At 49.3% G+C, this 23,403-nt stretch overlaps 1 protein-coding gene across 1 annotated transcript in view; it reads left to right on the forward strand.

Moving 5' to 3' along the window:
* Positions 1–23,403, forward strand: part of ZNF536 (zinc finger protein 536) — a 109,965-nt gene that overhangs the window by 66,273 nt on the left and 20,289 nt on the right. Inside the window, exon 2 of the mRNA XM_047792229.1 lies at positions 18,562–18,714. Within this exon, the coding sequence (XP_047648185.1) occupies positions 18,562–18,714 (153 nt within the window). The remainder of the gene's footprint in view (positions 1–18,561; positions 18,715–23,403) is intronic.

Raw genomic sequence — 23,403 nt, forward strand, 5'->3', positions numbered from 1 at the left:
ATTTAATTTCTTGCAGATAAATGAGGACCAAAGAGAGAACCAGGCACCTCACTGCAAGATGCAAACAGCCCAGCTGCCCCCTCTACCATCCACTCTGGCAGCACTCTGTGGGCCACCCAGTCTGCCGTGTGGACCCCTGCCCCATCTCCCTACTCCATGCCAGGCACAGAGCAGGTGGCATTCGCATTTGTGGGCTGGATGAATTAACTCACATCCAAGCACATCCCAGGGGCACAAACCAAACCAGAAGCGAGACCATCAAGTCCAAGGTGTTTTCAGGCCCTTGGTCAGCTCTGCCTTTCTCTTGGAAGAAGCCCTAGGAAGAAAGCCCTGGAAGAGATAATAACGGGGTCTTTCACAATGGAAAGGTCAACTGACCTGTGTTTATTGAGTGACTCAGTGGGCCAGCCCTTTGCTCAGCTTCGTAGGCGATTATGAGACAGGCAAACCCACAGGGTACTCTTGGTATGCAGGCCAGAATCAAAACACACGAGGAAAATGAGAGGGCAGCCTGGAGCAGCATGTCATTGTGTGGAAACGTCCAGAAAATGTTCAGGGGATGGGGCTGTGCCAGGGAGGTTTGGGTGGAAATGCTTGAAGGGGCAGGAAGGGGAAGGTTGGGTGCTGCAGACCTGGAGCAGACGCGGAGGTCAGGATGTGAATGGGAGCTGCTCCCTGGGTCAGCACATCAGCAGGTGTTGTGTCCCTGTCTCCTTGCTCGGGCCAGTGCCCTGTCCTGGATGGGGTCTTTCAATCGTGTGGCTCCCCTGCCACTCACTCCTCTCTCTCTCTCTCTCTCTCTCTCTCTCTCTCTGATCACTGCCCTTCCTGCCGAGGCCTCTTTGAAATTTGACCAAGGTTGTGAGCACATGTTTCAGCAGTTCTGGATGCAATTTGGTATCATAGCAAAGAATCAAAGGATATTTGCTATCACTTTAAAGTATGTTTCTCTCCCTCTTCCTCTGAGCACCTGACCCCACAATCATCACTGGCTTTGAAATAATAGACCCATCATAATTACAAGAATTAGTCTGGAGGCTTCTGCCTTATTTGCTCAACTGAGGTTACTGAGGCTGCCTTTGGAGGTGGAAAGGGGTCCAGGATCATTTCAGCTGAGATGGCAGGTTCAGAATGATACCTGCTGGGCGGGGACAGCCAGGTCGTGAGAATGAGGGATGGGCCTGGGGGCAGGAAGCCCCCTGCCCAAGCCAGCAGCCACTGCCTCTTGGGATTCTGGACCCAGCACTGTGAGAGAACATTTTGTTTGGGCATGAAATATCCCAAATTTGTAAACGTTAAAAACAAATTTGGGAGTTCCCGTCGTGGCTCAGTGGAAACGACTCTGACTAGCGTCCATGAGGATGCAGGTTCAATCCCTGGCCCCGCTCCGTGGGTTAAGGATCCAGCATTGCTCTGAACTGTGGTGTAGGTCACAGATGCAGCTTGGATCCCGTGTTGCCATGGGTGTGGCGTGGGCTGGCAGCTGTAGCTCTGATTCAACCCCTAGTCTGGGAACCTCCATATGCCACAGGTGCAGTCCTAAAAAATAATTAAAAATCAAATTTGGCAAATGAAAGCCTTGTGTGATGAACCTTTGAGATCGACCCCTACATGTTACCGAAGTGGACACAGAGGCCCAGGTGTGGAAAGGACGTGGGCTGGTCATTAAGCCAATGGGCAGTTGTGCCCCTCTGCCTTCCTGGTCCAAGTCCCAAGATGTCATGTCCACTCACAGCAGACTAGGAACCTCCCATCAGCCTGGCACCCACACTACCTGCTTCTTTGCTGAGGCTTCTGCTTGCCCTTGACCAGGGATGGCTGGCAGCCTCTCTGTGGCTTTGAACCTGTCTCGCAAAGCCTGATTCAGTCCACGCTCTGAGCTGGCTCTGTGTCCACCCCTTCCAGGTGGGGGGGCAGCCACAACGAGGCAGTCCCAGGCAGCAGGCAGGGAAGGCCGCAGCTCTTATAGAGGGTGGCTTCGATGTTCTTATAGGGTATTAAAGGAATAGAGCGAGAGTTAATGCAGTGCTCTTTCTTTGCCTTAATTTATTATAATATATGTGGCTAAAATGTAGATCACACTGCTGTTTCGGATCTCCGTTTTGATTCCCAAAATTGCAATCATGATAGGTGGATTATAACCGTGCTTTAACATACAGATGAGGAAATGTATTCCTGTGCAATTTTCCCCTAAGGAGAAGTCAGAGGATAAGGGGCAGGAGTTTTGAATAACCTTGCAACATTTAGTTGCCTCTCTCAGTTATGGGATAGAAATTAGCATCACAGGACTCTCTGTGTGGTGAATGTGGCACTGCTTTGAATATTAGTGTGGAAGGGCTTCCAAAGGGACTGGAGAAAGCGAGTCTCCATATTCAAGAAAGAGTCACCACCGTCTCATCTCGCCGAGTGGTGTCACCTCGTGAAATTGTGGGATGTCTTTAAGACCAGTAAGTGCCTACTGTGTGCCAGGCACCTCGCTCAGAGGCTGGGATGCCACGGTCAACCAGCCAGACCAAAGATTTGCTGCAGAAGCGAACATGAGCAGTAAATAGGCGTTGGTGCCCAGCCAGCGGTGAGCTGGGGAGGGGCAGAGGTGGAGGGATGGGGGGGCTGTGAGAGCAGCTGGAGGGCCCGGGGGCTGCAGAGCCAGGGAAAGGAGTGTGCAGTAAGCCTCACACAGATGGGGAAGCCGAGTAGCCTTCCTCATTCCGGCGGTGCATGCAGAGCGCCCGTGTGGCGGGTCGCCCCCAAGAACATATGTCTGGACAGACTTTTCCTCAGGCCCAGAAGCTCAGTAGAAGTACCCAGGCAGAACAAACGGCTGGGTGTGCTGCCCTGGGGCCTGGGCTCTGCTCTCTGCACCAGCGGCGGCCCTGGGCCGGCACCCACCCAGCCTCTCGCATGCACCCCGAGGTTCTGTTTGTTTGGATCGTGCCCACCGGCTCCCCCGAGCCCGTGTCTGGGATGTGGTTCTTGAAAGCTGCCACTGCCTAATGATCCCGTCCTTCTTATGTGAACTGGCTGTAGCCTCTCCCTTCACTGAGCAAGCCCTGGACCAGTGTTACCTGGACCAGTGTCACTGGACCGCTGACACTGACCAGTGTCAGTGTCCTGGCGTCACAGGAGCAGGTCAGTGGAGGAGAGGGAAGGTCCTAAAAGAAAGAGATGGCCTCCTTTGGTTACACTCCCATGGAGCGGCCACCCAGCTTCCCCAATACCATGCATTCATGGATGCCTGCATGGATGCATGCATTCATCAGTCATTGTGCATGTACTGAGCAGTTACTCTGTGCCAGAGGTTTTAGAAACAGGAGATTGAGAAAAGTAGACCCCATCTCAGCTTTGAAAGAGTAGACAGGCTAGTAGGAGACAGACGAATTAAGCAGGCAGCACACACACATGGAGTCAGTACAAACTCATAGATGTCATGGGGTTATGTTCTGGGATGATCAGGGCTGACCTGACTTAGTCTGGAAGTCAGAGAATGTCTCCCGAGGCGGCGGCATTGGAGCTGAACCCTCAAGAATGGGGGGGGATGAGCCAGGCAGGAGGGAGGTGGGAGTTGGGGTTTGGGGGTTGTGTTTCAGGAAGAGGGACCAACATGAGTTGAGATTCCAAGGGTCGTCAGGGAGAAAGTTCTCACCTTTCTCCTTCTGGAAGGCCAGGAGGGCTGGCTGGAGATGCTTGGGGTGTTCTGGGAATGCCCTGGACAGACCCAGAGCTGGCAGCACCTCCATGGCCCCCTGAAGCCCAGTCGAAGAAAGCTCCCAGCTTAAGTGACATCACAGCCCCGAGTTGCTGCCCAGCGCCAGAAGGATGGCTCTAAAATTCTTTCCCAGGATTGGGGTCAGGGCATGGGGTGGTCAGAGGGCCTCTGGGGTGCAGGACCGAGGAGTCAGGTGACAATGTCTGGGCAGATGGGGTGCCCTGCAGAGGTGTTTAGAGGCATCCTGTCTGTTGCCTTTAACACCAGCCAGCTCGTGGACAGAGTGCAGGATGGTGAGCTGGAGCTGCCCCGGGCGGCTCTCGTCCTCCTGGTCCAACACCTTCTCCCAGGTTTTCCTCCAGCCCCTAGTTGCTCACCTCAAAGGGATGTTTGGAATAAGCCTGTCTCATCTAGGAGGAGCCTTGGGAGCAGGTGCCAAATAAACTATAAGGTAGGGATTTTAAAGTGCGGGTGCGCGTGGAGGTTTGGGGGTTTCCCGCCACAGAGTTGTTGTCACTTTGCCCCCTGGAGATGAACTTCCAAGTTTGGGAACATTCCCAATGTGACTCCTACGTGGAATGTGCTGGGGGGCAGGGCTGACCCTGAGACAGGGCTCCTATGGTGATTTCATCATGTGACTTGTCACCTGCTGGTTTATCCTGGTTGTCTGTGTCGTGAATGGTATGGACCTGGGTAGGTCAGGGGAACGGTAGGTTGGCAATCTATCAGACGCCCTTTCCTCGTGTTATCTCACTTGGTTTTCAGAAGTGATTGCAAGGTAGTGCCATTATTCCAACTTGACAGCGTGTTCGGAGTCTAGGCAAGGTTGCAAAGACAGGGCTCAGCAGAGGCAGGGCCAGGTTGGAACCCAGAGCTAGCCATCTCAAAGCCAGTGACTTTCGCATATGCCATGATGCCTCTGCAGGATCTAAAGAAAGTATAGGAAGACGATGCAAACCCCTGATCTCATGAAATCCTCAGATTTCTCTGTGATAAGTGCCGCGATCCAGTTATCATCTGGTTATACAAACAAGGGCACTAATTCATGAGACTTTAGCGGTTTGTTCCAAGACCACAGGTTAAATTCACACTCAGATCTTAAAGTCAAACACATCTCTGCGTTTTGAGGGGACCCCTTCTGGCCGGCAGTCTCTGCGTATGCCTGGGAGCCTTGCAAATAATTTGCTTTGCTCCCACTGCCCCTGCCCCCACCCAAGCAGGATTGCACATTCTCGCCACTCCTTCCTGGGGGCTCTTTGGAGGACACACTCATCTTGCTTGTCCCTGGTCAAATTCCTTTGGACTAGACTGTGGGATTTCTAGTGCCTGGAAAGTTCCCTTTGAGAACTTGGCCGACACTTGATACTTTCATCTGTGATCAAAGGAAGAATGAATGGACCTGACCTTCCTATTGGAAGCTGCTACCCAGGAAGCTTGTGCCTGCAGGAGCAGGGGTCCGTTCGTTCATTCACGCATCATTCATTCATGCACGTGTCGGGTGAATGATGGTCGGATGTCCTCCACGTGCTGGATGTGGAGGAGGAGGGGGATTGCAGCCTGCTTGTCTGCCACTTACAGGTTAGAAGGGCAAGAACAAAGCCCGGACTCTTCCCCTGGCCAAGAGAAGCTAGTTGAGGGCCCGCTCAGGATGATGTGAAGGTGAGTGGGAGCCATCTGAGGTGTATAATTGAGAAAGGTCATGTGTGTCATCATCAGAGGAAAGCAAAGTTGCCATGGAGCCCATCTCTACAAGAAGGGGTACAGCGAAAACTTTGCTGAACTGTCACAGTTGCATTGGCTAAAGTCCTCGCCCCACCAGCAGCCTGGGGCACCAGGACGTAGACCCCGGAGCACTGGATACCGAGGGCTGTTTCCCAGGGGATAGGTTCTGGCTTTATTTTGTCAGCAGGTACCAAGACAATGAGGGGTAACCTCGGCTGGGCTGTCTGCTTGGCTCCTGTGCTTTGTGGCCTGAGCCAAGTCCAAAGGGTTTGTCCTTTGGAGATCTACCATCCAGGCAAAAGACTTCCAGAAAAATCTATGTACTGTGATGGGCAGAGCTAGAGAGATTTTTTTGGTTTTGTTTTTTGACTAATTTTAAGATATCAACTAAAGTAGTTCTAAGGTATTGCAAGTTTTAGCCTTTATTCAACAAAATTTTAAATCTCGATCCATTGATAGTGTTCATCTGATACAGGTTCTCAAATTAAAAGCCTGGGTAAGTCAGTGCAGCTCACAAATGCCAGTAACTTCAGAGCTGGCAATTGACACTTGTTTTCTGCCACTGTTTACTCTTCAATAAAAAATGCATATTTACCATAGCAACCTCCTGATCACGTGGTGCCCTATCTTACCCGCTACCCTCTAAAACAGAATAGCTTCTTAAAGAAACACACACATCCTAATATGCATGCTTTTCAGATGCAAAAATGTGTTCTTTATAAGGAAGTGCTCTTTCCTGGGATTTAAGGCTAATAAACATGTCATCTTTAGAGAAATCATTTGGGTCCCGTGTCTTAAATTTTGGGACATTTGTTCTGGAAATCAAAATAAAATCACTCTTGGAAGGGCTTTTGATTATCTTGAGAGCCTGCCGATTATTTATTCTAATACGGTTCTAAAATATATATGTGTGTGTGTGTGTGTATATATATATATAGTTGCCTTTTTACATGCACATGTGTATATTTTTTGCAAACAGCAGCCATTAGTATCGTTTGGAAGGGAGTTCGGTATAGATTCTAATGACCTGCCGCTTCATCTGTGATTAAAGATTGTCATCTATGCGAAGCTCAATTGCAGCCTGAATTGTTTTTCACTGGTAACTTGGGAGCATTGCCTGGGTTTTCAGAGCTTTGGAGAAACTACTCCAACCCAGACTTTTCAGGAAGGAAGCATGCCTTCTGTTCCGGACCTTGTGCAGGTGTCGGGGGTCCATAGCTTGGGGCTTGGAGGGTGGGGAGAGCCTTAAAGCCACAAGGTCTCTGCCCTCCCTTGCAAGCCACCCTTGCATACAATGTGTCCCTTTGGCAATATTCATGTTAAAAGCTACTATTAATTGGAGCATATTCTGCACCAGGCACCGTGCTAAATGAATTGTTATGACTATCCCCGGTTTTGCAGATAAGGAAAGTGAATGAACCTCAGAGAGGTTACGTAATTTGCCCAGGATTACACTCCTAAGAATTGGTGAAACTTGCTTTTGACCCGAAGCCTTTGGATTGCAAACCGCTTCATCTGTGATTGGCACGTTTCTCTCAGATGGAAGCCAGGAGGACAGGCAGGAATGGGATGGGCGGGTGAGCAGCGCCTTCCTTCTCAGAATGTTCTCGGGGTCCGTATCAGTGGGGTGTTTTCCACCACCCTTCCCATCCGAGCTTCCCCCGGTGCCAGGCAGCCAGGCGCTGCTCTCTGTGGAGGCCGTAGCCCTGGGGACCGCAGTGTGGCTGCAGGTGTCTAGAGCTGTGGTCAGTGCCCGTCTGGGGTAGCTCAGCGGGTTGGGGGTGGGGCGCATTCAAAGCAGGCCTGGTGGATTTTTAAAATTCCTTTCAGCCACATCCAGACCAGTCTGAAAAACAAGAACATATTGTGACTCTGCAATGCTTCATGGCTTTGGGGGAAAATCCGATTGTGAAGTAAGGCAGGGCTCTCCGTGGCAGAGTGGCATTGTGACCTGAACGCAGAGGAAGAGAACGGCTCAGACCCCGTGCCCTGGCCAGCCCATCTGACTGCAGCGTGTCCACGAGCCATTTCATAATTATCCGTCAGGAATGCCTCCATGCTGCCTTAATAGATTATTTAAAATGGTGCCTGTGCCTCCCATGCAACCTCAAGTCAGCCCCGAACCGTACATATATACAAGCCGCTAGAGGTAATTGCTTATCATGTATCTCTTTGTTCCAGACACTTTTATAAAAGAGTATGTATTATGTATGGTGTGACCTTCAAATGTCAGGAATGTGTTGTGCAATAAACTGTCAATATTTGTGGTTATAAGGTACTAGATGACTTTTACAATAATTGGAACGGCTATATTAAAAGCTTGGATCGCTCAGCTGGTTAAAGAGAAAGACACAGGCCAGTGTTCACCAGGGACTTGCCTTCTGCCAACGATTAAATGAAAGATATTGCAAGATGCTTAAGATGTCTTCTTTGTTTAAAAAGGAATATGGCAAAGCACGTCTCTAGGGAGTTCCCGGCGTGGCTCAGCGGTTAACGAACCCGACTAGCATCCATGAGAATGCGGGTTCGATCCCTGGCCTTGCTCCGTGAGTTAAGGATCTGGCGTTGCCGGGAGCTGTGGGGTAGGTCGCAGACATGGCATGGATCCCGCGTTGCTGTGGCTCTGGCGTAGACCGGCGGCTACAGCTCTGATTGGACCCCTAGCCTGGGGACCTCCATACACCTTGGGTGTAGTCCTAAAAAGCAAAAAAAAAAAAAAAAAAAAAAAAACCCAAAACTGCACATCTCCGGGGAAAGCGTTATCTCCTCATCTCCATGTCATCCTTTTCTCCTTTCAATATGCACCAGGCCTAGGAGAAAATTCAGCCCCACAAATTATGGTCATTGACCAAGTACATTTTCAAAAAGATCTGTCCAACTTGTTCTCAGTGTCATTTAGGTAAGAGTTCCTGAAACATACCCGGCTGTCACAGCGATCTCTCCCATTATCCCCCACGGCCCCCACCCCACCCCGAAATGAGGGGGCTGTAAATCATCTTAAGTGGATCTTAAAAGTTGTAGGTTTTTTTTAAGAAAATAAATTATGTAGAAATCTTTTGGGATGCTTTCCTGAAAGTAGAGGCTTCTGTAGTCTATAGGTTTTTTTTTTTTTTTTTTTTGAAGAAAGGACTCTGTAATTTTAATTACGGAAAAGGAAAGGCATAACAAATGTTATGCAATAATTACGGTGGTGATAGGGGCAGGGATTACTTTAAAAATATGCTTTATTATACTTTTCTATTGCTTGATGTCTCTTTATGTGTATGGGAGACTGTTTCTTCCAGAGCGATGAATCTTCGTTTTTAGCCAGGAAGTGGGCAAATGCAGTAGCGGAAGAAGCCTCAACAACATGCCCCCCCAACCCATCTTCTCAATAGCTGGGCCTGATCAGTGTGTGTGTGTGTGTGTGTGTGTGTGTGTGTGTGTGTGATTCCTTTCACTCAATACAGAGAGACCAGGGAGGAACCCCGAGGCTGCCTCCTTCAGGAAGCCTTCCCAGGTGCCCCGCCTCCTGCCCACCTGCAGGTGGGTATCACACTCCAGCCCCTGACATCTGTGCTGAGCACCGGGGCATTTCTGGTACTTTGCTGGGACTCAGGGCCAGTTCCTCCAGGCTACGTGCTGCAGCTTCCCTCTCGTAGTCAGGCGCTGATCTCAGCCTTCGATTGACTAGCCTCCTCTGATGCTTTTATTTAGTGTGAAACAAGTACGTACATTTTTTTAAAAAAGTATAAACGAGCCCCTGCTGTGAGCCGAGTATCTACCACATGCAGCAGTTGGTGCACCAAACAGCAGCGAATGGCCCTGTGTGCCTGGAGCTTGTGTCTGGGGTGGAGACGGGCAGACAGACAAAGGCACAGGTTGGTTAGCAATTGCAGTGGGCCACAGACAGGTTCCTTCCTTGAAGGACAAACCAGAGAAAGAGTCCTACAGCCAACATGGTCAGAGACGCCTCTCCCAGGAGAGAGAATGCCCAGGGACTAATGCCCAGGGGAGAATGTCCCTGTGAATTCTGGGGAAGAGATTCCAGCTGGAGGGGGCCAGCAGGAGAAAAGCCCTAGGTTGGGTATCCGCCAGAAAGATGGGCAGAGTCGAGTCAGGAGTTGGCATAAGGTCAGAGCCATGACAGGGGCCACTTAGTGGGGGTTGGAGACCCATGAAGAAGGAGCCAGGGGTTTTTCTAAAGAGCGATGGAACCGGTGACTCCTCTGTCCCCTTCACGTAACCAGGCCTTTCCCAGGATATGGCAGTTCCTGGAGCGGTCCCTCTCCAGACTCATTCTCCTGCCTGGTTCCCTCCCCACCTGCCCCAGGGCAGTGGCGTTGCTCTGCCCTGGCTCATCTGAACACTGTCTGGGATGTGTCCTGGCCTATCAAGCCAGGGGGAAGAGAGGGGTGTGCAGCGCCTAAGAGACCCATCCCACCAGATGCCTTGTTGAGGGTTGATCCTCTGATTCTCAAATCCTGCCCGCTGCAACCAAGGGCATGGTTCCCAGGCTGGGAACTCAAAGTGCCAGCCCACAGCTGGCTCAGAGGGCCTGGGGCTAGCTGGCACCCCCCAGGATGACAGAGGGCGATGTCAACGGCAGTGTCACACAATGCCAAAGGGTAGAGACCCCATGGGTGGCCCAGTCACCAGCGGGGGTATGGGGGGGGGGGTCCGTACACTCCCCTGATAATTAAGAAAGGGCCCTGGGCTTGGTAAAACCAGAAACACATTTGGCCCACAGTGCTTGATTTTGAAGCCCTTGTGTATTTTAAGGGAAATTTAATCCATATGTTTCTGATTCATTTTCACTTAACTCATCAAAATGTTGCTTTAGAGAAGCTATTTGAGATCCTAGTATCTTATATTTTTTGTCCTCCAAATTTTAGCCTTTTGGTGACCTAGTTCCCCAGTTCTAGAAATCCTATCTTGGCAAAAGCCAGCGGAGCTCTGCAGTGTTTGGAGTCTGGGTCGGAGGTGAGCAAGGCGATGACAGAGGGCATTCACCTCTGTGCCCAGAGATCTGTCAGGAGCCTGGGCTTTGCCGTGAGCCCAGCCCTGTCCCCATCCTAGGAACCCACAGGGAAGCTGGCTGCTACCTTCTCACAAGTGGTCATCCTTTTCCAAAATAGCTCTCTGTGTAAGCAAATACTTTTGCCAATCCATATTAATGCTTCAGTGTTTCGCATGACTATATATGGCCATCATAAACCAGAGAACTTTGATGAAACAACAGAGACACCAAATTAACACTGACCCAAGGCCTGACTTACATCTTCCAAGAATTAAGTACAACTGTTTACAGTAATGTTATAACTGTTATGCATACCATTAATTTAAAATCATTCTTAAAAACCAAAGGACCTCTTAATAAGAAAGCTCGCAGCTACAGCTCCGATCGGACCCCTAGCCTGGGACCCTCCATATGCTGTGGGTGAGGCCCTAAAAAGAAATAAAAAAGAAAGAAAGAAAGACGTCTCGACCACACGAATCATTGTCTTAGTGGCATCTTTTCCTTTTAAAGGTTTCAAAATAAGGGAACGTGTTAAACTTTTAAGACTTTTTCTCCAAGGTGCTCTTTCTTCTTCCTCAAAAGATCTTAAAACGCATGTGTCTGTGGGCAAAGGAAGTAAGAAAGATGTGCTTTTTCTTTCTTTTTTTTTTGCTTTGTAGGGCCGCTCGTGCTGCATATGGAAGTTCCCAGGTCGAATCGGAGCTGCAGCCACCAGCCTACATCACAGCCACAGCAATGCAGGATCTGAGCCGTGTCTTCGACCTACACCGTAGCTCATGGCAATGCCCGATCCCGAACACACTGAGTGAGGTCAGGGATCGAACCCGCATCCTCATGGTTCCTGGTCGGGTTCATTACCACTGAGCCACAATGGGAACTCCAAGAGAGATGTGCTTTTTTGGAGTCCTGCTCACCCTTTAGACTCCACAAATTGTTTTTTCCTTCATTAATGAAGTGGGAGTTGTGCTTTTGAGATGCTCTTAGCACAAGATGGACTTTTAGAATGAACTGCACAACTCATCTGGGAAAATGTGTTTTCTCTTATACTTAGGAGTTCCATAGAAATTTAAACACCATGGCCTTTGATGTCATTCAGTATACACGCTCAGGTATCCGGATGCTCCCTTGCTCACCTGGGGTTGCTCAGATAATTCTCTCTTCCCTGCATGGGCTTATTTTCATCATCATCATCCTTACAATTTTTTTTTAAATGAAAATCTTTCCAAAGGGAACCTTCAGGTGTGTAAGGCTGCCTGGCAGGATGCGGCGAGAGCCGAGGATATATCCACAACTCAGAAAGCAACCTCTCTTTGCGTTCTTTTTGGGGTCCCAGTCTGCCCCTTCTGGTCTCCCGGAACCTTGTACTCTGGCTCATTCTGTGAATTAATAGGACCCCCGGGAAGGTTGGGTATCAACCCAGAAGACCTCACCCGTCGAAGATTCCCTCTTCTTGGTTCCTGATTCCACCCCCGGTGACAGCTCTCCCAATCTCCAAGACATAACAGAACCAAGATTTTGTTCTCATTCATGTAAAGTCTGCCTTGATTTGGCTCCTGCCCAGCTGGTGACTCAGCGACCTAGGCATCCTCCATTTCATGATGCTGTCCCCTCAGTCCTTGCCTTTGCAAGGGGAGCACAGCTGGGAGGACAGGGAGGCAGCAGTGGCAAGAGAACTGCCCTCTGCATCGCCTCCAGCCCATGGGCTGGACCAATCAGTTGGTCTGAGCACAAGGGCAGCTGGGCAAAGCAGGGGCTGGTGGAATATATAGGAGCATGGACTGTCCCTTTCACGGTCATTGCCTCCCATCTCTCTAAGACCCATCTTGCCTCTCATTTGCCTTAGGATGGGCTAGGGTGGGTAAAGGAAAGGCCGCAAAGTGGGTAAAGGGCTCTTCCAGCATCACGGGATTAAAAGCAACTGGAGGGGAAGAGCGAGCAAGCAAGTCCACTTCCCTGGGTCAGATGGAACCATGGTCTGGTTGGGGTGAAAGCATTTGCCTAAGGACAGCCAGACCCTGGGGACCCAGAAGGAAGAGATTCTGCCTCCTGACTCCTGGGTCAGCCTTCTTGGCAAGCAAGCCTATTTGATTGTATTATTATTATTATTTTTGTCTTTTGTCTTTTTAGGGCCACACCTGCAACATATGGAGGTTCCCAGGCTAGGGGTTGAATCAGAGCTACAGCTGCCAGCCTCCACTACAGCCACAGCAACGTCAGATCCGAGCCGTGTCTGTGACCTCCACCACAGCAACGCCGGATCCTTAACCCATCGAGCGAGGTCAGGGATCAAACCCGAAACCTCATGGTTCCTAGTCAGATTCGTTTCCACTATGCCGCAATGGGAACTCCGTAGTCTATTTTAAATATATACCAAGGAAGCTTCGTGTTTAAAGATAACCTGGGGGAAAAAAAATCTACCCTTAAAATATGAAATTATTTCATAAACCAAGTTTTAAAAATCCATATACACACACATATATACATGCATACATATGCATGTGTGCATACACACACACACACACACGTAAGTTTAATTGTATAAGAGGTACCTGTAAATTCAAATCACATTTGTGAAGAGCAAGATAGCCAATGTCAATGATGGATTGAGACACTGCTGGTGGTATTTTATGTGTATCTGGTTTTACCTTTTAAAAAGTTGTCTGTCTTTCTTTCTAAGCATCTTATCCTTTGTCTGTCCAGGACTGCCAGTCGGCGGGTTAGTTGGTGATGAGGATTCCAGCATGATCCATGACCGTGTTGAATCCTCTGGCCCCTCCTTCATCCGGAGGGGGGGCCTCCCTCTCGCCCTCCCTCTGTGTATTCTCAGGGAAAGTAACGCACCTCAGTATCATCTGGCCCTAGGCTGGCCTTGCTGTACCCTTGGAGGATTAGAAGCAGCACATAGGAATGTAGGTGGCATGGTTTCTAACCTTGAGGTGACAAAATTAGCAAGGTCCAGTTGTCTGATGTCCCCTCACCCCCCAAAATAACATATTCTCTTCGTTAAATTGAAGTGCAGTTGATGATACATGTCTATCTATATGTGTTATAACATATGCTATATATATTATATAAGGTATGCAATATATTCCATTTTAGACTTTTTTTTGTCTTTTTGCCATTTTTAGGGCTATATATGCTATATATATTATCTATAACATGCTATATATATTATATAAGGTATGCAATATATCCCATTTTAGATTTCTTTCTTTTTTTTTTTTTTTTTTTGTCTTTCTGTGGCATATGGAGGTTCCCAGGCTAAGGGGTCTCATCGGAGCTGTAGCTGCCGATCTATGCCAGAGCCACAGCAACACGGGATCCGAGCCACGTCTGCGACCTACACCACAGCTCAGGGCAACGCCGGATCCTTAACCCACTGAGCAAGACCAGGGATCAAACCCACAACCTCATGGTTCCTAGTTGGATTCGTTAACCACTGGGCCACAACAGGTACTCCTAGATTTCTTTAAAGAAAATACTGGCTACATTCCCTGTGTTGTATATCCTTGTATATATTCCCTGTGTGTATCCTGGCAGCTTCTTTTGTGCAAAATAGTTTGTATGTCTTAATCCCCTACCCCTGTATTGCCCTTCCTCCTTCCCTCTTCCCACTGGTAACTACCAGTTTGTTCTCTTTATCTGTGGGTCTGCTTCTTTTTTGTTATATTCACTAGTTCATTGTATTTTTTAGATTCCACATATAAGTGATATCATACAGTATTTATCTTTGTCTGACTTAATTTCTCTAAGCATCGTACTCTCCAAGTCTCTATCCATGTTATTGCAGATGGCAAAATTTCCCTTTTTTATGGCCAAGTAATATTCCTTTGTCTATATATACCACATCTTCCTTATCCATTCATCTATTGATGGGCATTTAGGTTGCTTCCATATCTTGGTCCTTGTAAATAATGCTGCTATGAACATTGGGGTGCATGTAATCTTTTTGAATTAGTATTTTTGTAATTAGGTCCGTGTCCTCTTTCTTTATCAAACCACTGTCAGCTTATAGGAACAGGAGAAAGCTTGCAGAGTTTTGGATGCTTTCTACAATTCACCTGTTCTAGGCTAAAACTCAGGAAAGGTCGCATGTGCAGCCCATGCCACTCTGGGACATTATTTGTTCCAACCATATAAGACATCCATTTCAGAAGAATCGATCCCATATCATTTAGTGGGGTAAAGAAAAGAAACAGGCATGCCAGGAGTGCTGTCTCAGCCATGGCCCCAACATCCAAGGCCCTAGAGCACACCCAGGCTGAGGCTATGTTAGATAAGGGCTGGCTTCCCTCACCCAGATTGCCCCCACTCTCAGGGATGCCCTGGTCTCTAGGAGCAGGCAGCCCTTTCCCTCCTTCCACAGATGAGCAAGAGCAAGAGGAGCAGACAGCAGGTCTGAGGCTGACCTCTGGCCACAAGCCCAAGTGCAGCCTAAACAGCACATTCAGAGAAAGTGTCTCATCAGAGGAAAAAGATAGTGAAGGTTTCAAGAAAAGGAAGAATTTTTTAAAGTTCAAACCAGGAGTTCTCATTGTGGCTCAGCAGTAACAAACCCGAGTAGTATCCATGAGGATCCAGGTTCGATCCCTGGCCTTGCTCAGGCATTGCCGTGAGCTGTGGCGTAGGTCGTAGATGCAGCTTGGATACTGAGTTGCTGTGGCTGGGGCTCCAATTCGACCCCTAGCCTGGGAACTTCCATATGGTTTGGGTGCGGCCCTAAAAAGCCAAAAAAAAAAAAAAAAAAGAAGGCTCAAACCAGCTTACAAGCGCCCTGACAAAGGATCACAGATGCCATTTTTATAATGCTTCTTCCTTTCCTGTTTCCTGGAGGGGCTGGGAAGGGCTGATCTGCCTGAAACCTGGACCAGGGGTTGCTTCTCTGGCTGGCAGCGCGGGACCATGGGCAAAGCCTCGGGACTCCATCCTGGGCAGCCTTGTAGAAGGACAGCTGTCTGTGCTTTTACACTCCGGGTAGAGAAGGAAATCAGAGTGGCCTCATCTTTCCCTCTGAGCGAGCCTCCTGGGGTCTCCGTGGCTCAATTTAGCACACTTTGACCGCTGATACCCATCCGGGAGTGGGTGTGGCCTCACCCAGGAGCCCTGAGAGTGTGCGGCTGGTGGGAGGTGGGGGGAGCTTCCTCCCACCATCCCGGACTGGACCTGGCTTGGCTTTCAGCCTCACCGGACACTTCCTGGGACCACCCGCAATTCCCCTTCATCGTGGCTCGAGTTTGTTTTTCTAGTAGGATTAGTCTAAGAGTAAACGCCATAAGGCCCTCTGGCCCTCCCCCACCACCAAGAAGAGAGAGAGAGAGACCCATTTCTGTGTCAAGTGAAAATTAGACGCTTAAATCTGCAGAGAAAGCTGTTTATCTTACAAATTTATTCTTTTTTTATTGGGCCACACAGATCCAAGATAGAAAGATAAAAGGAAGGCAGATACAGGCCATCACTTAGAGTGACGGATAGAGAGCCACGGCTCATCCCCACCTTCCTTCCAGCAAGGCTGCAGGAGTGCACGGCGGCTGCCTTATCCCTCTGCTCATCTATATGGTGCCCCTGGGCCAGCGCTCACCCAACGCCGTGGTGGAAATCCCTTCGGCACTCTCTCTCTTCCCTTCTGTGGCACAGCCCTGCCTTGCACTGCCTCCTGGGACAGGGGGGAGGCGGAGGAGGATCTGGGGAAGATTCACCTGTAGATCTTGGAGCCGGAGGATGAGCAGGAACGTGACATCAAAAGCCCACACCTGGAGTTCCTGGCGTGGCGCAGCGGAAACCCATCTGACTGGTGACCATGAGGAGGCAGGTTCGATCCCTGGCCTCGCTCAGTGGGTTGGGGATCTGGCGATGCCATGAAGTGTGGTGTAGGTTGCAGACCTGGCTCGGATCCCGAGTTGCGGTGACTGTGGCTGTGGTGAAGTCCGGCAGTTATAGCTCCTATTTGGCCCCTAGTCTGGGAGCTTCCATATGCTGCAGGTATGGCCTTAAAAAAAAAAAAAAAAAAAAAAAAAAAAAAAAAAAACGCAAAGCCCACACCTGCCTATTCCTATCCTGAAGCCAGCATGTCTTTCTACTGTCATTCAGATGGGTAGTCTGTGCTCTAACTTAAACAGGACATCCTAACCCTGTTTCGGGAGCATTTTGGCAGAATTATAATCAGGCTCATTGTTGTTTTCAGGTGAGACCTGGTGATCCCATAGAAAGACAGCTGAATAACGCTGGGAGGGCAAATGCCACGGGTTTTGGGGGTGAGGTGGCTGGTGGGGAGGAGATGGCCTTCCAGCTGCTTACACCTGGGCTGTGGTTGACTTGGACTTGGCTTCTGGCATCTGGCCATTGTTCCCCTGGGCTGTCGGCAAATAGACTCTTGAAGACAGAGCCGGTGGACTCGACGTACAGATATGGACCGCGCTGGGACTGCTTATGGGGCCTTTGTTTCCCATGAGCTTGCATCATTCTCATGTGCCTGTTTGCCCTTATCCATAGCCCGATACCCATTGTGGGCAGCCTTTCCACATTCGTGTGGACACCCACAAAACTAGGGCTAGGTCTGTGGTTTTAGGCATGGATCATTCGAGTCCTCCTACCTGTGCAAAATTAGGAGGAAAAAAAAAAAAAGGCTAGGCTGCTGGACCCTTTGAATAGTTCTTCCAAGGATGGTTCGAAGAGTTGGGATGAATAGGATTATAAGCGAGCCTTCAAGGAAACTTTCCAGGGTGATGCCGTGATGTTGCCTTCGTGCACAGTCCAAAGTCAGAGAGGATGCTCAAAGCCGAAGGGGTTCTCTCCATGGTTGCTCTGAGCAAAGGTTCAAATGAGAAAGGAGTGCGATTGTCTTCGTCTTGTTCACAGCCTCTCAGGCTGTCCCTTTTGGCTGTGAGCGGAGAACGCCAGGAACGGAGGTGGCAGAGTAAAAGCAATTTACATTTTCCATTGCTTGCAAAGTACACATCGTGTTTATTTTGCTCTCTGTAGAACTCACAGGTCTGCTTATTATCCCAGAAGTTCCTCTGGTTCTCACAGTGGATCTACCATGAGACCTAGAGGGTGGGTGGGAAGCCACAGCCAGGACCCTGCCAGCCTTGGGAGCTTGGGTTCTGTGCCAGGCGGCCAGCCTCCACTCTGCAAGGAGGCCAGAGAAGGCTCGCCCGCCTCCCCTTCTCGAGACGCAGATTCCCGGCTCCTGCCCTGCTCCCCCGATGTCGCCTCTTCGGCAAAGTGATGTCAGGCCTTGGGTGTTGCAATAACATATTCTCCAACCACCAGATATTTTCACAGTTTTATTTACTATGCTGTCCCATCAGTTCTGTGCAGAAGGCAGCCGTATGTAAGTTTTATTCCATTTTCGAATGGTTTGGGTTACATAACAAATAACAGCAGGAAGGAGAATTTGTATTGATACTTTACAGAGGAAGTTCTCAGGTCACTGCACAAAGCTTTAACTGCAGTGCTCTAAGTTTATGGGAGTTTTGCAGCTGAGTGTCTGCACATGACTTTGAATATGTCCCTATATGTTTATCATGGGCTAATTGTGGAATCGCATTTCCATACTTCTTCTGCCTTTCGTGAGATTACGCCAGCCAGCAAGGGAGGCAAGACTCTACAAGGCAGAAATGATCCGTTGGGGATCATTTTCTTTCCTGTCCCAAAATAGCTGTATGTCTGCCTGTCTTAGGGACTCAGCCGAGACTTTTTTTTTTTTTTTCATTTGTTGCTTGATATAATGCAAATGTGATTTTGATGCTATGGCCAACTCTCCAGCTAGCCCAGATTATAAATTAATCAGAGTCCACAAACACCACCATTTTTAAACTTTTGAAAAAAAAATATTTAATAGGAGCTAAGCAAAAGAAGAAATCAAACCAGCTGCTGACACAGCTGTTTCTTTTCTTGTTTAATTCAGTTCAATATAAAGGTACCATATGCTGCTTAAAATGATGATAGGAAAGATGAAATAATTTAAGAGAATAACAAGAAAATACATGAATTGTCAGCATTCTGTCAGATTTAAAGAATGAAATAGACAGGTGTAGTATTGACATGTTTAACTTTGTGTGGCGTTAGCAGTTTTGGTGCGAACAACTTCTGACATGTGCTGAAGTGATGTGAGAACATTTCTCCTCCACTGCAGACATTGGCGAGGAGGCTGGGAGATCTGCCGGCGTCCAGCAGCCCGCGCTGCTTCGCGACAGGAGCCTGGGCTCGGCCATGAAGGACTGCCCGTACTGCGGGAAAACCTTCCGAACCTCCCATCACCTAAAGGTCCACCTGAGGATACACACAGGTGAGAGATCTGGGTGCACAGCTCGGAGGAGGAGGCCCGGGGCTGCCATGCTCCGGTCCCAGGTCTGCCCTCCCCGAGGGACACATAAGCTTGTAGACGTGGATCTCCTGTGGTCCAGGTCTGGGATGGTGATGCTTTGTCCCAGGCTCTGGGACATGTTGCTGATGGTGTGCTTCCGTTGTACTGAAACAGCACCTCCCACGCCCTCCTGGGGACCGGGGGTCTTTGAGGGGCAGATGAGAATGGAGCTCAAACTCTAAATATAAAAGGACAGGTAGGAGGTCCCTCTGGGGTGCCACAGGATTGGAGGCCTCCTGGGAGTGCTGGACCCAGGTTCAGTCCCCAGTCCGGCACAGGGGGCTAAGCATCTGGTGTTGCCACAGCTGCACTTTCGTTTGCGACTTGCGGTTCAGATTTGATCCCTGGCTGGGAACTCCGTATGCCATGGGGTGGCCAGAGAAAAGAAAAAAAAAGGGGGTGGGGTGGGGACATGTAGGAGTTCCTCTTGTGGCTCAGTGGGTTAAGAACCTGAATAGTATCCATTAGGATGCAGGTTCGATCCCTGGCCTCACTCAGTGGGTTAAGGATCCGGCATTGACGTGAGCTGTGGGGTAGGTCGCAGATGCAGCTAGGATCCGTCGTGGCTCTGGCTGTGGTGTAGGCTGGCCGCTGCAGCTCCAATTTGAACCCTAGCCCAGGAATGTCCATACGCTGAAGGTGCTGCTCTTAAAAAAATAAATAAATAAATAAATAAAAAGGCAAGTAGTCTCTCCCTTTCAGTTCACGCAAGCTGGCTTCTGGCTCACTGGGGTTATGTGCCCACACCTGGGATCGGATGGATGGAGTCAGCCCCCCAGCAGTGCATGGAATGGGGGCGGGGGCTGGCTCTCCCTTGGGCCTCCTCAAAAGAAAAGTCGAGATGCTCTTAACCAAGCCGTTGGACCATTGTCCAATGTGGTCATTTCCCCCGTTTTGATGTTGCCCCAGCCTCTCGTGGGGAGGCCTCTCCTGGACTCTCTGCCTCGGCCCTCAGTCTCGGTCCTGCTTAGCTTCTCTGCCAGTTGTTTGCACGTGGCCAATACAGAAACAAAAATCTATCTGAGATATGGACACCTCCATTTTCTTTGATTTTTTTTTCTCCTGACACTTTATCTATTGGCGTATGAGCTGCTTCAGAGGATAGACAAATATACCATCTATTTTCAAAAATAATTGTGGTCTATTTCCCAAGGAATCAATAAAGCTCAGGGTTGGGCGGGATATTTAGAGCATATGGGCCTCACGTGCAGCATGCAGTTCAAGACAAGAAGCCCTCACCTGGTATCTGCAAATCTCCCAGACACCCAGAGGAGCCCTGAGGACAGGTGGCCATGGCACAGGCTGCCTTCTTTACTCGTAGCCTTGGTACAGGTGGACGTTGCCACTGTCCCCACTCCCACCCCCCCCCCCCCCCCCGCTGCTCCCCGGCCAATCCTGGAGCTCTTCCTTTGAAGGGTCACCCCAGGGCCAAGAGAGGTCTCCTAAAGTCACACCCCAGGCTCCCTCACTTTCCCGGGCCTGTGGGATCCCCTCCATCTGGCCATCATCACCCTTATCCCCTCCCATCAACCCCATCGCCTTCTTCCTGTCCCTCCAGTGCAGAGAGCTTGCTCCTGCCGCAGGACCTCTGCACCTGCTGCCCCCCTCCGCCTGGAATATTATTCCTTCCCGTGGTCCCCAGGGGCTTAGCTTCACGTGATCTAAGAGACACCATGCCCAACTACCCGGCCTGAAGGACCCCCCAATGCCGCTGCATTATCTCCTTCATAGATTTAACATTTCCTGAAATGATCTTGCTCAGTTCAGTGGTTCTTTTCCTTCTATTACTTGTCTTCCATCAAGCAGACCGTGAGGTGGTCATATCGTCCACCGTTTTGATGGCTATAGAACCCCGGGGGCTCCACGAGCATCGTGCGGTAAATTGCCGCTTACAAGGCACGGGATACATTTATTTGAAAGGTGGGATGACAGAATAAATTCAAGAATAAGTGAGGGACCCTTCCCCTGCCGTCCCTGCACGATGCCGGGTGGCACAGAGGGGACAAGTGCCATGGGGAAGGTGGACTCTTCCTCGGGGAACCCGTGCTCCTCTGGGAAAGGCACCCCACACATGTGACCCAGGCAGAAGCCACAGCGTGGCAGCCAGGCTGCCTGCCACTGCTGGATCCCTGGTTTGCGGATGGAAGACCTCTCCCCAGGAGCTCAGTGAGGGGGTCCTGAGTTCCTGTCTTAGGGCCTCTGCACTTCTCTGCGAGATAGGTCAGACTGATGTCCACTTTCCAAGCTGAAGATGGGTGCCCTAGGGTTGTGGTGGTTGTGCGGCATCCACAGACTGCCAGGACGTGGGAGGCAGTCCTCCAGGGCACCCACCAACCCAGGGTCTGCAGGTGTATGGAGACCTGACCGGGTGGGTGCTGAGGTCCTGCCCTTCCATGCGATGTAGGTACAGGTGACTGGGCCAGGTTTCCCAGGGCAGCGGTGAGGCCGGCCCGGCCAGGGAGTGTGCATCTCTCCTCCCAACCAGGAGCTCTGCTGATCTAGAGGCTTCCAACCCCCATCAGCTGCCTCTTGGTTTAAGCAGAAACACCGGAGACTATTCCTGGCAAGTTAGGGCCGAAGCTGGCCGGAGGAAGTCTAGCTGAACCTGAATAGGAACAAATGGATGCTGCTTTTGGATGTTTTAGAGCTGGAGAAAGACTGTGGGTTTCCCAACTTCTGCCTCTTTTGCTTCACAAACTTTAGAAGTCTCTGGAGACACTGAGAGAAGCAAGACAGGGCCACAGACAGAGGCATCCAGAAACTTCCCAGAATAGGGGAGAAAATGAAAGAAGCCATGGAAACATCACACCAGCCCTCCTCAGAAACAGCATTTGCAGTGTTTAGAAGGCAGAATGGTAAACAGATAACGATCAATTTCCTTTTTATCAAAGAACAAAGAAGTATGAAAATGCTTGCCCTTCTGCGTTTGAACACAGCAGAAAGTGTTACATGCTATAAATCACCAAAGTAAACATCCATTATGACCACGTAAAACTGTAGATGACAGGAGTACTTAAAAATCAAAATCAAGTGGTTTGTTAATGAATGAGTTAATAGAGGCCCTGGTTGTAGAGAAGACCTGTCCTGCCTTCGCCTTTCTCTTTGTGGTTTCGTATTTCCAAGGGACAATGGCCGGAGCACAGCCGCCTCTGAAATAGAATTCTTGTTTTCCAAAATGCCGTCTTTCGACGTTTTTCTATAATGGACCTATATGAGCACAGGAGAACTCTAATGTGTAATAAATACACCTTAATTGGTCAGGACATGAGGTGGTACATTCTCTCTGTTTTTCTCTCCTGCTCCATCTCTATGCAAAGTTTTGATCCTAGAACAGCAAACTCATAAAAAGACACTTTCCTTTTTTAACTCCACTACATTAACTCAATGACGGCTCTTCTCCTCCCGACACCTGTTTATTAGAGGGATTCTGAGTAGATGCACCAGTCTGGTTGCCCTCAACACCTGGGGTCTGGGGAGCGCCTGCAGGGAGCCAGACGTTCTGCTGCTCCGTGAGCTCCAGCCGGATCCGTGCGGGACTGAGAGCAGGGACTTGGGGGATGCTCGGATCCTCGGGGCCACCCTACTCTGACTCCCTCAGGGCAGCTGTTGACGGCTGCCCACCCAGGGGACGCCGAACATCTCTTCTGTTTGAAACATCACCTTGGTTACGAGCCAGTCACAGAACGTGTGCACCTCGTCTTCTAGAGCACACGGCCGCCCGTCGGAATTCAGAGCCCATCAGAAAGGAGATAGTCAGGGTTCACCAGAGACACCGTGTGTGTGTGTGGGGGGGTGTGAGTGTGTGTGTGTACATCTATAGAAATGTACTTATGCATACACGTCTGTATACACACACCTGCATCTACACATTATGTGCATACGCATAGCTATACGCATCTATACACGTCTATATACACCTGTGACATATATACACACGTTCATATACATACACCTGTCCACACAGACACATCTATGTACATATGTATGCATGCGTATACACCCCCACGCACATATACACATCTGTGTGCATATCCATACACATACATATGCATGTGTACATATCTCTGTACAAACACACACATATACACCTCTATGTACATACTACATCTCTGCACATATACACACACATGCATGTGTACACATCTATGTACATGCATATATACATATGCACGTGTACACATCTGTGTACATATACACACATATACACATATGCACATGTACACATCTGTGTACATATACACACATACACATATGCATGTGTATACATCTGTGTGCATACACACATATACACATATGCACGTGTGCACATGTACACACACATATACATATGCATGTGTACACATCTCTGTACACACACACACATATACACCTCTATGTACATACCACATCTATCGTGTATGCATCTATGCACATATACATGCACATACACATGTGCGCGTGTACACATCTATGTACACACACATATATACATATGCACGTGTACACATCTACATACATATACATACACATATGCATGTGGACACATCTGTGTACATACACACACATATACACCTCTATATACATATAGAAACCCATTCATATACATGCAGATCTCTATACCTGCACACATCT

The sequence above is a fragment of the Phacochoerus africanus genome, chromosome 8 (genome assembly GCF_016906955.1).
Source record: "Phacochoerus africanus isolate WHEZ1 chromosome 8, ROS_Pafr_v1, whole genome shotgun sequence".
Lineage (NCBI taxonomy): Eukaryota > Metazoa > Chordata > Mammalia > Artiodactyla > Suidae > Phacochoerus > Phacochoerus africanus.